Below are 15610 nucleotides of genomic sequence, written 5' to 3'. Positions count from 1 at the left end.
ATTATATTATTAGTTTAGATTAATAGAAAATAATCAGATTATTTTCTACAAACAAACTACGTGCATACATTCAATGTACGTAGAATAGCCATGACAAGATCTTAATGACAATTTGCAGTTAGTGCATCAGAAACATTAAATTGTAATTCCGATACCATTGGCAGGTTTACGGCCAGGCCCAAGCTAAGATCTCGATAGGATACGAATATACAACGTGCGCTGCAATAGTATGGGAGACGCAAACTGCAACTCTCTCTGGCTTTGACGTTGATATATCTGATATCGGTGGCTGGGGCCTCGATATACATCACCATTATAACTTCTATGAGGGCATACTGCAGAAAGGTGACGGCGCTCTACTGCATTTGAAACAATATCCTAGGACTGTGCAGGTATGTTACTACATTTGGTGTTATTTAACAATCTAAAATAATATGTATAACAATTTAAAAGATAATTATAGAACAAGACAGATCAAATCATATTGGATACAATAAGTTATTAAAATTACGTACTGAAAATATACCTACAAACAGTTAATACAGTAATTAAACACAGTTTTCATTTATATTATATTTGTGTACTGTATTATGATTATCTTATTAGTATATGGTAATTTTTTTTCTCACTGATCGCGCTCCCTTAGCCTCAAAATAAATATTCTCAGCGCGCTTAGAGAAGTTTTCAATTCTATAATTGTATGACCTAGTATAAATACGAATAAAGAAGTGATAACATTTTAAGCAATTTATTAATGTAACAGATTTTAATATGTAACTGTAATAATGTTTAAAAATCTATATTAAAAGATATTAAGTTTTGAGCTCGCTTATTGAGTGGAAGGATAACTTTTTCAAAATTTTACTGTATATGGGACAAAAAGAGGGAAATTAAAAGTATAAATAATAATAAAATGAAGTATTAAGTGGATTACAGCTCAAAATTAATTTTGATTTTTTTGAGTTTGAAGTTGAATTTAAACGAAGAAATACACTAACTACATCAGGATTAGCAGTAAGTAATCATCCTCCTGCCGCCCACTTGAAGCATCGTACCAAACATAAAAATCCCAAATGCACTTTCTTGCGTGATGTTTATAACCATTATAACAGATAATTATAAGATAGTTACCTTAAAAAAGATCACGCGTACCTCGCTCAAAGTCTGACAACGTTTCTATGATTGCTTTGGTGCATTAGCGGCGTTAAAAGCATTGGCGTTAGTGGTCACCTACCAGCATGCTGGTGTCTCCTCACATCCCATAACAAATTATATTTATACTTACTGTTTTTGTTTTATATTTACATTTATATTTTTAGGTCGTTATGGGTACAGGCCTTCAGAGAAATTTAGAATGCCCAGATCACTGTAATGGAAAGGCCGCCGATTCTCGACTCCTTACCCCAACAGCATTGACCTCAGGACCAGATGGCTCCCTGTATGTCGGTGACTTTAACCTTGTACGCCGCATTACGCCCGAAGGAATTGTCACGACTGTGCTTCGTTTAGAGTAAGTATATGCAATCAGACAATATTCTTTTTTATTTATAAATAAAAAACCCTGAATTTATGAGATTATCCTAAAATACAAATACTAATTTGTTAATATTACTATACATACTTCAGGTTAAGGAAATGTCTTAAAATACATTAAATTCTTTCAGAACCACGCAAGTCGCTTATCAATATTACATCTGCATATCACCCGCTGATGGTTACTTGTACATATCAGATACAGAAAAGCATCAAGTTAGACGAGTAATTGTATTGGATAAAGTTCGTGACCCAGCTTCTAATTCTGAACCAGTGGTAGGAAGCGGAGATCGATGTGTACCCGGGGATGAATCCAACTGCGGTGACGAAGGACCTGCAATTAAAGCCAAATTGGCCCACCCCAAAGGTATGTTAAGGGATAATTACCATGTGGATGTTATTTTTAAAAATATTTATTTTATCTACACTTCTAACAATATATATTATTAATGCTGTTAAATAAATGCTTAGTAAAATAAACGATAATTAAATCATTTTAAAATATTATGAAGAAATTTTATTTTATAGGTCTCGCTATTGCTGCAGATAGAACCATGTATATCGCAGATGGAACAAATATTCGAGCTGTCGATCCGAGTGGCATTATTCACACATTGGTCGGTCATCACGGACACCACAATCATTGGTCCCCAGTTCCTTGTCGGGGTGCAATAGCTCCGTACGAGGCACAACTACAATGGCCTACTGGCGTAGCCTTATCCCCTCTTGATGGCTCCTTATACTTTATTGACGACAGGGTTATATTGAAACTCACAGTTGATATGAAAATCAAAGTAGTCGCTGGTCAACCATCACATTGTCGATTAGGAAGCGACGGTAAACCTATAACTAAAGTTAATAAGACTTCAGAGTTTAGAGAAGATTCAAATCTAGGTACTATATTAGCAATATCTTTTGCACCAAGTGGTATACTGTACATTGCTGAATCTGATTCCAAGAAAACGAATACAATTAAAACTATTGATCCTTCTGGTAAAATTATGCATTTTGCTGGAAAACTACAAGAAAATTTTAAAGAGCTGAGTTGTGAATGTAACTCGTCCTTATCAGCAACTGTTACACCTTCTAACTCGAGAGAGGAAGCTGGATGTCCTTGCAAACTTAGCGTAGCAATTGGAGACGAACCACCAACTAATACAGAAACTTTACTGTCATCCAACGCAAAATTCCAAACTATTTCAGCCCTTACAGTAACTCCTGATGGTGTTCTCAATGTTGTTGATCAAGGTAAATGTTTGGACATAAGAAAATGAAAATCTTTTTTTTTTATTTTTATTACTAAATAATGATATTAATTTTTGCTCTTGATTACAGGTTCTCTTCACATATTAGCCCTTAAGCATTATTTGCCAACTCACGATGAAAATGGTGAATTTAGAATTCCATATCCCCCTACATCTGAAGTCTATGTATTCAATCGTTACGGTCAGCATATTACTACTAAGGATCTTACTTCTGGCAAAACAAGATATTCATTCTTGTATTCCAAAAATACTAGTTTTGGGAAATTATCCACTGTTACTGATGCATCTGGTAATAAAATACAACTACTTCGAGACTACAGCAATATTGTAAGCTCCATAGAAAATACACAGGATCACAAACTTGAACTGAAGATATCGGGTATCGGTTATTTGACAAGAATATCTGAGAAAGGCTCAGCGGAACTAGAATTTGATTATGATGCAAATTCAGGATTATTAAACAGTCGTACAGGGGTATGTATATCTTCGTTGAATATTTAGATATACATTGTGTATTTACGAAGGTTATTTCTATACCATCTTACAAGCTTTATATCTCTTATGTTCTTTACAGGCTGGCGACACCGTTATTTACGATTATGACGAAATTGGTCGTGTAACAAAAATTATAATGCCATCTGGTGAACAGGTCCATATCACATCTGGATTAGCTAAAAATTATGGGCTTGCTGTAACTGTCTCAAATCCTAGCAGTAATATACCGGTGGGTGTAGCAAAGAAGTGCGAATATGTTCTTCATGGACAATCCTTCAAACAAATAACAATTAATAATGGAAAACAGATCACAGAAGGCAGAATGTATACGAACAACACATTAATTCTTGATACAGCTTGGTCAGGAAAGTTTGCAAGTACAGCTGCAGCAAAGCATCCTTTACTTGAAGCAGCTTTGCCAATAGAAGCAGAAATGCTTCGCATGTGGTCACATCAAACGACTACCTTTGGAGATGAATTAATTAATAACATGTATTCATTGTATACCTTAGTAGGCGATGTCAGAAATCCTCAACAAACACTTAATCGAGAAATATGGGTTAATGATTCCAGAGTACTAATTATCGAATTTGATCAATTTAAAAGTAGAGAAACATTCTTCAACTCTGATAGGAATCCTCTCTTTACAATTGCGTATGACGTAGCCGGACTTCCCTTGTCATTTTCTCCACATGGTGCTGGGGTACCTCTGAATATTTCATACGATCGATTCTACCGAATCAATGGCTGGAAATGGGGTGTAACTGAAGAATCTTATAGCTATGACCCTCACGGCATGCTGTCTGAAATAACCAGTCCACAAGACGGAACCAAATTTATTTATTACAATGAAGGCAATCAAGTTTCAAAAATATCATTAGCTAGTCAAAGAAGTTACACTTACAAATATGACAAGGATGGCGGTCTAACGCACGTTATTTTGCCATCAGGGACAAATCATTCCTTTAGCGTTCAACCCTCAATAGGTTTTCTAAGAGTAACATACACGCCTCCAGGATCGTCGAAAAAGTATTTACAACATTACTCTCACACTGGTGAATTACTACAAACAGTGTTTCCGGGAGACGGCGCTAGGATTATTTATCGTTATTTCACAACTAATAAGGTATCCGAAGTAGTTCATGGCGATGGTCAAACTCAAATACACTATTCAGAAAACAGTGGCCTACCTTCCGAAATATTGCATGTAGATCGAGAAGTTGACTATCGGTGGGAATCTACTTATGCCGGTGGACTATTGATAGAAGAAAGACTTGATTATGGAGCTAAAACTGGACTGAGTAATGCGAAAATAATATACGAATACGATAATAACTACAGAACTACTTCAGTCCAAGGCCGCATCGGTGGGCAGACACTAATACCTTATCACATTGTCTATAACAGTAAAACTGGTGCACCTGAAGTATTGGGTCAATTTACAGTATCAAAGCAGAAATGGAATGAGACTTCAGTTTATGATGGAATTGCAATGTTTTCACGAACTGTAAACGACCAGTTTCTAGAAAAGGAAATCACGGTTAACATTCACAGGATGGAAGTATTTAGAATGGAATTCTTTTACGACAGGCACGGTAGAATACAACAAACTAGAACACATACACGTAACGTTGGAGTAAATACGTATACTAATGTTAAAAATTATACATGGGATTGTGATGGTCAGTTAACTGCTGTTAACGCCCAAGAACCGTGGGGATTCAGATATGATGACAATGGTAATATGTTGTCGTTGACATATCGAGGAAATACCATTCCAATGGAATATAACGATATGGATCGAATTATTAAATTCGGTGAAGGAGTGTATAAATACGATAGTAGAGGACTAGTGTGGCAGAACGCAAGAGAAGAAAAGTTTCAATATAACTCCAAAGGGCTTCTTACACGTGCTACTAAACGAGGAAGATTTGATGTTCGCTATTTCTATGATCACCTTGATCGGTAGGTATCGAAAGTTTACAAACAAATTTTGATAATTCTGTTTATTATGCGGGTCATTAATGAAAGTAATTTTTCAGGTTATCCACTAGAAAAGATAATTTTGGAAATGTTACACAATTCTTCTACACAAATAAAGCCAAACCACATGAAGTTAGCCATATTTATTCTCCAAGGGAAAACAGATTTATTACATTGGTGTACGACGACCGTGGACATATTATTTACATGCAGGTAAAGCAATAAATCTATGAGCAAAATGACATTTGAAATAATCTTTCGACTCAATTTATCTAAATTTATATTAATCGCTGTTTTATTAATTTTAGGTTGCACGTCACAAATACTACATTGCGACAGACCAGTGTGGAACGCCAGTCATGGTCTTCAATCAATATGGAGAAGGAATAAGAGAGATCATGAGATCTCCCTACGGACACATAGTATACGACTCTAATCCATATCTCTACCTCCCAGTAGACTATTGTGGAGGATTATTGGATCAAGTGACGTCACTTCTTCATATGTCGAATGGAAAGGTATATGATCCGCTGATAGGACAGTGGATGTCACCGTTGTGGGAGAGCTTAGTAGAGAGGATACATGACCCCACGCGATTCCATCTGTACAGATTCAATGGCAACGATCCCATCAATGTCAGACCACAAAATAAAAAACCAACAGGTAACATTTTGTTTCCCTACATTCTTCACTTTTGTATTATATCTACATTTAACCCAAGAAATCTTTCACTTTTGAAGTAATAATATTAGAAAAAAGAAAGAATAAATTAATGTGTTACATCTGTAAAATTATAGTGTATCAAACCATAAATTGTGCAATCCATTATGTTAGTATGTAAGTTACTTTAATGGTTTATTTTGGTCTTCATTTAACAAGATTGTATTTGTTTCAGATCATTTATCGTGGCTCGACCTTCTAGGCTACGATACAAAGAGTTTAGCCCCGCAACTTTATCCGGACGAGTTACCAGGTGGCTCAGTACTTCCTAAAATTCCACGAGGTCGTCCGCTATGGGGTATGGCCCCAGACTCCAGCGGGCCAGGACTGCCTTATGCTATGTCACTTTTACCCAGTGTTACTATTGAATCCGGCTTCCTCTCGCACATGTCAAATAAGAGAATCGCAGATTTCAGAAGTCTGTCAATTCCAACGATGTCTGCCCTCAAAGCAGACTCTCTCGACTTGACCCCGAAGAGAATTGGTTCCGATTCTGAACCACCATTTGGTAGAGGCATTCTAGTCTCAAGAAACTCACGAGGACGAGCCGTTGTGACCACAGTACCGTCAGCCAACGCCATATACCGCGACGTGTACACGTCCGTCTTCAATCGATCTCACTTACTCCCATTCTCCTTCGTCGTCCACGGTGACCAACAGGACGTTTTCTATTTTGTCAAAGAGGAGACGTGGCGGGCGGCCGATGACAAACAACAATTAAAACGTATGCAAGGCAAATTAAATGTCACTTTCCATGAAGTCGCTGAAGGTGGGAGATCTTACGCAGATGTCAAGATTCACGGACAAACGAGTATCGTTAACCTTCGATACGGCACCAGTGCTGAAAGAGAGAGACAGAGACTCTTACATCACGCGAAGGTAACGGCTATTCGTAAAGCGTGGCACCGGGAACGTGAAATTCTTCGAGCGGGGATGGGTGGTTCTATGGAATGGTCAGCTGCAGAGTTGGAAGAAATACAAAAGGCGGGTTCAGCTGCCGGCTATGAAGGCGAATACGTGCATGACGTAGCGCGGTACCCTGAGCTGGCAGAAGATCCCTACAACATACGCTTCGTGAAGAAGAGGTCCGACCGAGCTGAAAGAAGAAGGCGAAAGCGCGAAGACTGTCGAGCCCCGTGGTGGCTAGCCTGGGATGACCTCTGCTAGTAACCTGCGCCATCCAAATGCCAAATTAATTGAATGTCAAATATATGTGTAGTGAGAGTGTAAACGGTGATGGAAGATTGCGTGTGTTTTTAAATATATTTTGTAAATAGTATCTATTAATTGTTAATTGTTGATGTATGTATGGTAGTCGCGAATCCCTATCGCTGTGTAAATATTAAATTTTATTTGCAGGGAGAGAATGGACCTTTTGAGAGGACTGATATTAAATAAATGTAATGTATTGTATGTATAAATAAGATCTATGTGAATAATATAATATAAATTATTTATACTATTTATCGGTAAAAGCTTCGATCGTGTCCAATGTTCTTATAAATTTAGATGAAGACTATTTGAAAGATTAATAAAAGGCATACTTTTTTAACCAAATGAACGTTTAGTCTTATTTATGTTCCCGAGAAACATACTCATTACAAATTCATTCATTGCTTTATAGTTTGGTAAATATATAAATTAAATTGATAGGAACGGGATTCACCATGATTGCACTTAATTAAGATCATCATTCAAATATTAACTAGATGTTCAAGATTATTTATCATGACATTATGTTGTAGGGTACAAAGTAAATAAGAAAATATTTAATTTGCATTCCAAACGCAGCTGCTATGGAATGAGACAAAGAGAAAAATAAACTGATATAAGTTTGCTGTAAAACAAGCACATCAACGCACTCATGCACGCTCACTCACGCATACACGAATACTCACACATGCACGAATACTCTCACAAAAACACTAACACACGTACTTATGCAATAAGTTTTTTTTTTTTAAATATAAATAGAGAGTTATGAATCAAATAAAGACAACAATGGCACATTGCCCATGAGACATAATAGCGGTCTTTAAATAGAAACACAGCATTGATTTTGTAAAAACATGTTTAATTCATACTCGCAACGTCTCTCTCCGAACAATGTACACATTTTAAATTACAATAATATCAATTTTATATACAACCATCAACACGTTCACTCTTAATAATATATCATACAATCGTAAAGCGCCAACACGCATATAAAACAACATTTAACACATATCTACAACACTCAACGATACAGTGTACTTAAACATGGAAAACTTTATACAACTTGACTGTCATACATTAAAGATAATATTATATACACATTATTTGCTAAGTTATTATATACATTCGGATATATTTCGGAGTTATATCACTAAAATTCCACTACACATTGAGCTATGTCAATAAAGAATGAGATCAACAATTCGCACACTCGTGTGACCACGTTACACGTATCGTACATACAACAATGTCTAAACAGCTATTCGTATAAACTCCCTGTTTGACGTGCACGTGACAGCGTCATTCACCACTTAATCTAAATATAATTATTAGGTATATTACGAAAATAATCATTAAAACAATACCCCTACCTCCATCGCCAAATTATTATCACAACCCGAATATTACAATCTTACTTGTAAAACCCTATGGATTAGTTTTTCTATTATTATAATTATCCTTACTGGATTTTTGCAGAAATAATTGTAAGTTAACAATTTTTTTTTTAAAGTTACGAAATGTGGTCAGTCTTTGAATAGCTGCATATTTAAGAAGATCAAACCTTTTTTAGTGATTTAAGCTATATATAACTGCCGTAATAAGGGGTATTAAAACGCGAAGGTGTGATAATGGTATGAGTGTTTTAATACCTAATTATCAACAGTTCCATACAAGACTATCTACACCCATAATATGAATCCTCTATAAAAGATTCTGAAACAGTTAGCTGACTGCAAACATTAAAAAAGCCAGTCCTACTAACTATTACATCATCCAAACGAGTGTTGTAATATTGTATTGAATTTCAATACAACACTCGTTTGGATGAGGTAATGGTTATTAGGACATTGGGTGTTTTAATGTTGTTTTTAGTTGTGTTTTGGAATCTTTAATACAGGATTTAAAGCATGGGTGTAGATAAACAATTTTACCGTGATATTCATTCAGTTATATTGAATTTGATTTGAATTGCCTTACAATTATTTCCAGTAAAATTACAATAGTACTGAAATTAAGCCGTAAGTAGTTTTGTAGTAATTGACGCCAATAATAAAAATCGATAGTATGTTTATATCTTTACTAGTCAGATTGTAATAATCCGATTTTGTAAACAATCCTGCGACATATATAGTATATAATTGAAGTAGAAAACAGTAAAATATTGTCTAACATATTAACATTTTATATGCACCAAATATTAAATTAATAATCGATATTTTCAACCACATTAGTAATTATAGGTCGCCATAGGGACATTATTAGAAATTCAAATTGATAATGTGAACAATTAAAAAATTTGAACAAAATATAGAATTATTGGAACGTTGTTTAACATTTAAAAAATTTCTGATTATTTTATTAATATTTAAAATACATTTTTACTCATAGCTGTTGACACATCACAAACAATCATACATAAGTAACAACTTTTGCCATAAAATATAATTCAATTTATAATTATTGTGCGTAATAATCTACAAAAGTTTATTTGCAAACTCTTTTATCTATGAGGTTTTATTGACATTTATTAAAAACTACATACTGCAAAAAGGACACAAGACAAGATACTAAACTTGGATCATTATAAATTTTATACGTCTAGATAGACTATGACAACTGTGAAAACGTCGAAAATAATTGTATTTAGAACTAACCTCTATTTCGAACAATTCACGCACACTAACACACAGTGTCATACAAATCGCGAGTGTAAGACATAGCTTGTCACGCACACTAAACTAATATTCCTGGCCTGTTTTTATCTAACTAACAGCAAGAGACTCTATCTAGACACATAAATTATAAAAGATAATAAAGTAATTTTGGCGAAAGAGAGTCGTCGTCAAATTTGGCGTACCATACAGTTACTATGTCGTTGTATCTCTGCAAAGTATCAGAACCTCAGGATAATTATAAACTGTTATTAAAACGCCGTAAGCTTTATTAACCCTGGCAGGCTTAAGTGGAGTACTGTAGCGCTGAATTTTATATCAGACCCAATACTAAATTAGACTCCTAAAAGGTCTTATTTCTGCATGACTCAGGATCGAGAGAGGAACATTATTGAAAAACGGATACCATGCAAGAAACGGGAATTGAATAAGATAATTTATGTTTTTTTAAGTGATAATACACAAATAAAATTTGAAAAGCAAAATTTACTAACGATGTGGGACTCAAACAAAGCATACAAGATTTTATGACAATACGTCACTCGAATGGTTGGCTCAGTTGAAAGAGCACTCGCACGGAACGCGGAACGTCGTGGGTTCGAGTCCCATATCGTTCATAAAATTTTGTTTTCAAATTTTATTTGTGTATTAATCCTAGAAGTAAGGGTTATCACATTAAAAACATAATTAATAAATTGTTTAGATTTACAAGTGCGACATTTCAAGTCAATTTCCTAATATGCAAATATTGGGGTTGAGCAGGTTATCAACTGAACAGTAGATCCTGTAGATGAAGCCAGAACCCGAGAGTTGAACAAAGCAAACAAGATTTTATGACGATACGTCAATCGATTAGTTGGCTCAGTTAGCAGAGCACTCGCACGGAACGAGAGAGGTCGTGGGTTTAAGTCCCGCATCATTCATAAACTTTTGTTTTCAGATTTTATTTGTGAATAAGATACCCATGAAGACCATAGGAAGATTCGAAAGTCCCGTCTGTCTATTGAGACGGGGCGAGTTTGGTGATATTAGACTTATTATAAGTAAAAAATGCAGGAAGGGTTATTTTTTTACGTAGGTCAAGAATACCAAAGTAAATATAAGAGAGCTTGTGTTAAAGAATTTGACAAGGTAGTTTACATTAGGAGGAAGACATATTGAAGACAAGCATTATAAATTATAATGTGATGATCAATTATATTCTGAAATGGTAACTGATACTAAAGTAGTCCTGTTGGATTCCGAGATATGATATTGATATGACGTCGAGATGACGTGTGTCGGAAAATGTTTTATTATAATTAGCGTAATCCTTCTAGGAATGAAGGATTGGTCTCCGCTGCGCTCCAACTAGACACCGTACTACCTAAGAACAATATATTTTTTTAGCATGGCAACTTTATACTGTAGTGTTTATTGGCAATTTTTAAAAATGCTTGTGTGCGTGGCTTCTTGACACTCAATGGCATCTTACACATTTTGTAACTTATTTACGCTTCGTGTTATTTTACATTGAAATTAATAAAATACAAAACACTTACTGATGATATGTGATCCCAGTGTCTTTCTTATTTCATGAAGTTTTACAACGCAACCCGGCATTTCAGTTTCAATTATTAGCAAAATTTAACAGAATATCTGGCACGTTAACGTCACACATTGTTAGAGACAGTCTCGAGTACGCTCACTTGGGCGTAGTATTAGCTGCCGCACTTTTCGACTACACCTGCGGTATCAACTTCGAGCGAAGTGAATACCAATCCTTAACCTAAGCCTTACAGCTTTATTTTAAGAACGCTGTAAGCGCACCCATTTTGACAACGCTTGTAAGTAGATAAACAAAATGGCGGACACGTAACCTGACATTACAATGAGAAGGCAACGCTTATAAGAGAAATAGAAATTAAATCACAGAAGAATAGCTCCATATTCAAATTCATTCACACACCTTCACATACGAGTCGAATTTGTTCCTCATATAAAAATTACAAACGAGTTGTACTTAACCACGATTTTATAAAAACACCAATCGATTCGTCCTATTACTAATACTGATTTAAATTTATGATTGTGATTCCGTTAACATTACCAATTTAATTACGTAAATCCTAAAATTACTTTTAACACACAGTAGGTACATACACATAGGTACTTAAGTACAATAATTAAAATGTTTTAAATGCGATGCTATAACATTATTACGTATAGATGTCATTGTACCAATTAATGTCAGTTTGTTTAAGTTTTAGCTACATGCCTCTTTGTATATCTTATATTCACAATAATAGTCTGTCTGCTTCTATTTTTGTATGTACATAGTCTTTTTTTATGCCAATAAGGAACGAGACCAGCGGGAAGTTCAACTAAAGGTAAGTGATACGCTCTGCCTACTACAATGAAGTGCCGCTAAGGATTCTTACAAAACCCAAGAACTCTGAGTGGCAATACAATTGCGCTTGTCACGCTGAGACAAGATGTTAAGTCTCATTTGTACAGTAATTTCACTAGCTCGGCGCCCGTTAGACCGAAACACAGTAATTCTTACACATTACTGCTTCACGGCAGAAATAGGCATGCACATAGTCTGATTTAAAAGTACTTTTAATCCCGTAAATTTGAAGTTCCCTAGAAAGTGTTACATAAATATATTCTAAGAGGACATTGTGAAAAACTACATTCAAATACAAATTACTTTTTAAAGTAGGTAATGGTACCTACTGCAGAGACTGGTATTAAAAAAGGAAAAATAACCATCTCTTAAATGAACAGCCATTGCATCAGTCACTTAAATAGCAATTTGAAGCAATTAGGCCTTACAATTGAACGTTAAGACATCTATCTGCTGTCTTCCACTCTCCAATTAATATAATAAGACTTAATGAAAAAGTGACAAAACGTAATAGAATTAATTGAATGTATTAAAGTTATTTGTAAAGCCATACGTCTCCAACAACTCCTGTTAGTGTCATAAATATACAACTATTTAAAAGCACAATATAATAATGTGACTTATAAAATAAGGATTCAAACAAGATTATTAAGAATTATATATAAATAAAGTATATTATATTTCCGTCTATACAATGTCAAAGTTAGTTTATACACAAAAATTGTTGTCATAATATAAAAATATAGATAAAATTATTTGCAAGTTTCGGTTAGGCAGTGGGAAATATACACTTAATTACGATATTTAAAAGGACGTCAGTCTTATTTGGCGCCAAAATTTAAATCTTACGTATGTTGACAGAAGCCGTGGGTTAAGGGGCTACATGATACAGATCAGCTATGGTGCTATAGTACAGACTAGCGAAACTCTAAGAAAAAAGCGATTCACTCGATTGTATAAAACGTGCAGTCATTGATTGATTGATAGATGACGGCTATAATACTTCGGCTTCAGCAATGTTCGCGGATGCGAGGGTGGACGGCTTCCATGCCATCCAACGCAAAAGAACCGCGTCATTGTTAAACCATTGATAGTCATTACGATGCGCCGATTATAAAGGCATTTATGCGGCTTCATGTGCCTGTTTAGTTATAATTATTATACTAACATAATTTATTAATGTCATTTTACTTACAATTATTATGGATTTTTTTTCTGAAATAAATTATTATTATTATCTTGTAAAAAACGGAGATAGCCGAAATTCACTACGTTTTAAACCACTGTCCGCTTTCAAACTTAGCAGGATTATACTTCGTCGACAAACGTCATACTGTAATTACAACTATTTCAAACTTATGTCAAATCACTGCATGTTTCATACTAAACTAAATATCAATTTCTACTTAGGCTGTCCCACCTCTTATTGGGTAGCTATGTTATGATGTAAGCACCGTATAACATTTTGCTTGTTAGCTGTGTCTTTGAGGTAATTATAATATTTTGCTATTCACAATAAAACATACTTTGGTGACGTCATTGAGCTATATATTAACGCTACATATTCTGCTATTAGGACACTGGAATACTACAATGGAAAGTATGTGACAATTTACCTTACCTTAATACATAGATCTGAACATATCCATCTAATCAAAAATTGGTAGAACTATAGATTATCTGATGAAAATTTCAAACAAAAATCAATTCACAAAATGATTTTGTTTGAAAAATGCATTATAAACTTTCAGTCCGAAGTTTTACTTTTAACTTGATCTGACTTTGTTAATTCTTTCTTGAAGAAAATTTCATGGACGTGTTTCTTTATTACATTGTTTCTGCAGCTTTCAATTTAAGAATCAAAATAATAATAAACATTTGCAAAAAAACGAGCAGCGAAATCTTTTCTGTATAACTATGGAATTTTTTTAACAAAAGAGGCTTTATATGCTTCCAATTAATTTAAAAAATATATAAAAACAATATAAACTACTTTCAAGTAAATTATTTACCTATTTCCAATTTTGAAAATTTATAAGCTATTTAAATATTATATTCTATTCGAATCGAGCGTTTGCTCGATCGATTTTGTATTTAAATAATGTGCTATAAACAAATAAATATTATTTATTGTAATTTTTATGAATTAGTGTTTATGTAAAATTGTTTAAATTTATTTTTCGTGACACATTTTATTACACTCGGCCCCACAGAACATCCGAAAGCTTAAAATTGCTACTACGACCGAATGGGAGCGTATTCTCCAAGAACTAATAAAACCTCGTCAAAAGCACGCCACGAAGAATTGCATTATTGTAATTGCCACAATCGATATATTCTGATACGACTATTTAATAAACAAAGGAGAATGTCAATTGAAGCTACTTTTTTTTCTTGTCTGAATGAGTAATATCCCAAATTCAAAATAAAAGAAATTAAGTTCGAGTTAATTACCAAACAACACTGTTTTTACACCAGTAATTAATATTTATATTATTTTTTGCATGAAATTCCTTTCACAAGGTTAATACTAAATGTACAGTACTAGAATGAATCCCTTGCCCGTTTTTTTGGCAAATGAGTTTATATTATGTTTGAAAAAATGCATTCTACAATGCGCTGCTAATATAAATTAAGATTATTATTTTATTATGACTTATCAAAAAATTTACCAGATTCAATTTATTAAAAACAACAGAATCTAAATGTGGAACATATTTTAATGAACAGAAATGTCATAGAAAATTGTACGACAGTGGATCTAATAAGAGATACACTCCTAAAATGAAGCAATTTGTCTATTTGGCCTAAGTGATCCACCACGCGGTGGAAATGGTTCAAAGTGTACAAAAACAAACATAAAATAAATTGGTCTAGCCATATAGTCATCCACGCTATTGGCACTTGAACCACAGCCATTTATTATCACCTATTTCCTCTATATATAATATCTATTTCGATATAATAATATCTATTTCGATCCCGAGTGAATAAAAGAGACAAACATATGAATAGGTGATGCTCTACTGTTGCTCCCACTACTAGCGACGTTTCTCTATTCTAGTTTTTCGCAACGACAAGAGAGACAAGAGCTATTAAAGACCTCGACACACAAGCGACACACAGCGATCATTTTAGACTACAGTGCGCGCAATCGCCCGAAAAAGCTGTGATGTTTCCCCAAATGTACATAAAATGTTCGGCACTTTCGTTTTGACTATTTATTTTAAAATACAATAGTATAAATTATATCTGCTTATCTGATTCTGTGACACGTTATTCCTCATCCAATGGTTGAGTCCAAGAGATGAAACTCCCCAACTCTCACAACCGGT

At 34.3% G+C, this 15610-nt stretch overlaps 1 protein-coding gene across 4 annotated transcripts in view; it reads left to right on the top strand.

Annotated features, from left to right (window-relative positions):
- LOC126970610 (teneurin-a) overlaps positions 1–7557 on the top strand; it is an 88023-nt gene extending 80466 nt beyond the window's left edge. For all 4 annotated transcript variants that reach the window (XM_050816627.1, XM_050816624.1, XM_050816626.1 and 1 more), the window contains 9 exons: positions 165–392; positions 1320–1510; positions 1665–1900; positions 2062–2781; positions 2869–3272; positions 3373–5258; positions 5336–5489; positions 5585–5939; positions 6172–7557. In XM_050816627.1, the coding sequence (XP_050672584.1) occupies positions 165–392; positions 1320–1510; positions 1665–1900; positions 2062–2781; positions 2869–3272; positions 3373–5258; positions 5336–5489; positions 5585–5939; positions 6172–7163 (5166 nt within the window). In that variant the 3' untranslated portion in view covers positions 7164–7557. The remainder of the gene's footprint in view (positions 1–164; positions 393–1319; positions 1511–1664; positions 1901–2061; positions 2782–2868; positions 3273–3372; positions 5259–5335; positions 5490–5584; positions 5940–6171) is intronic.
- The last annotated feature ends 8053 nt before the right edge of the window (positions 7558–15610 follow it).

This window comes from Leptidea sinapis, chromosome 21 (genome assembly GCF_905404315.1).
Source record: "Leptidea sinapis chromosome 21, ilLepSina1.1, whole genome shotgun sequence".
Lineage (NCBI taxonomy): Eukaryota > Metazoa > Arthropoda > Insecta > Lepidoptera > Pieridae > Leptidea > Leptidea sinapis.
This window is presented reverse-complemented; position numbering and strand designations above follow the sequence as displayed.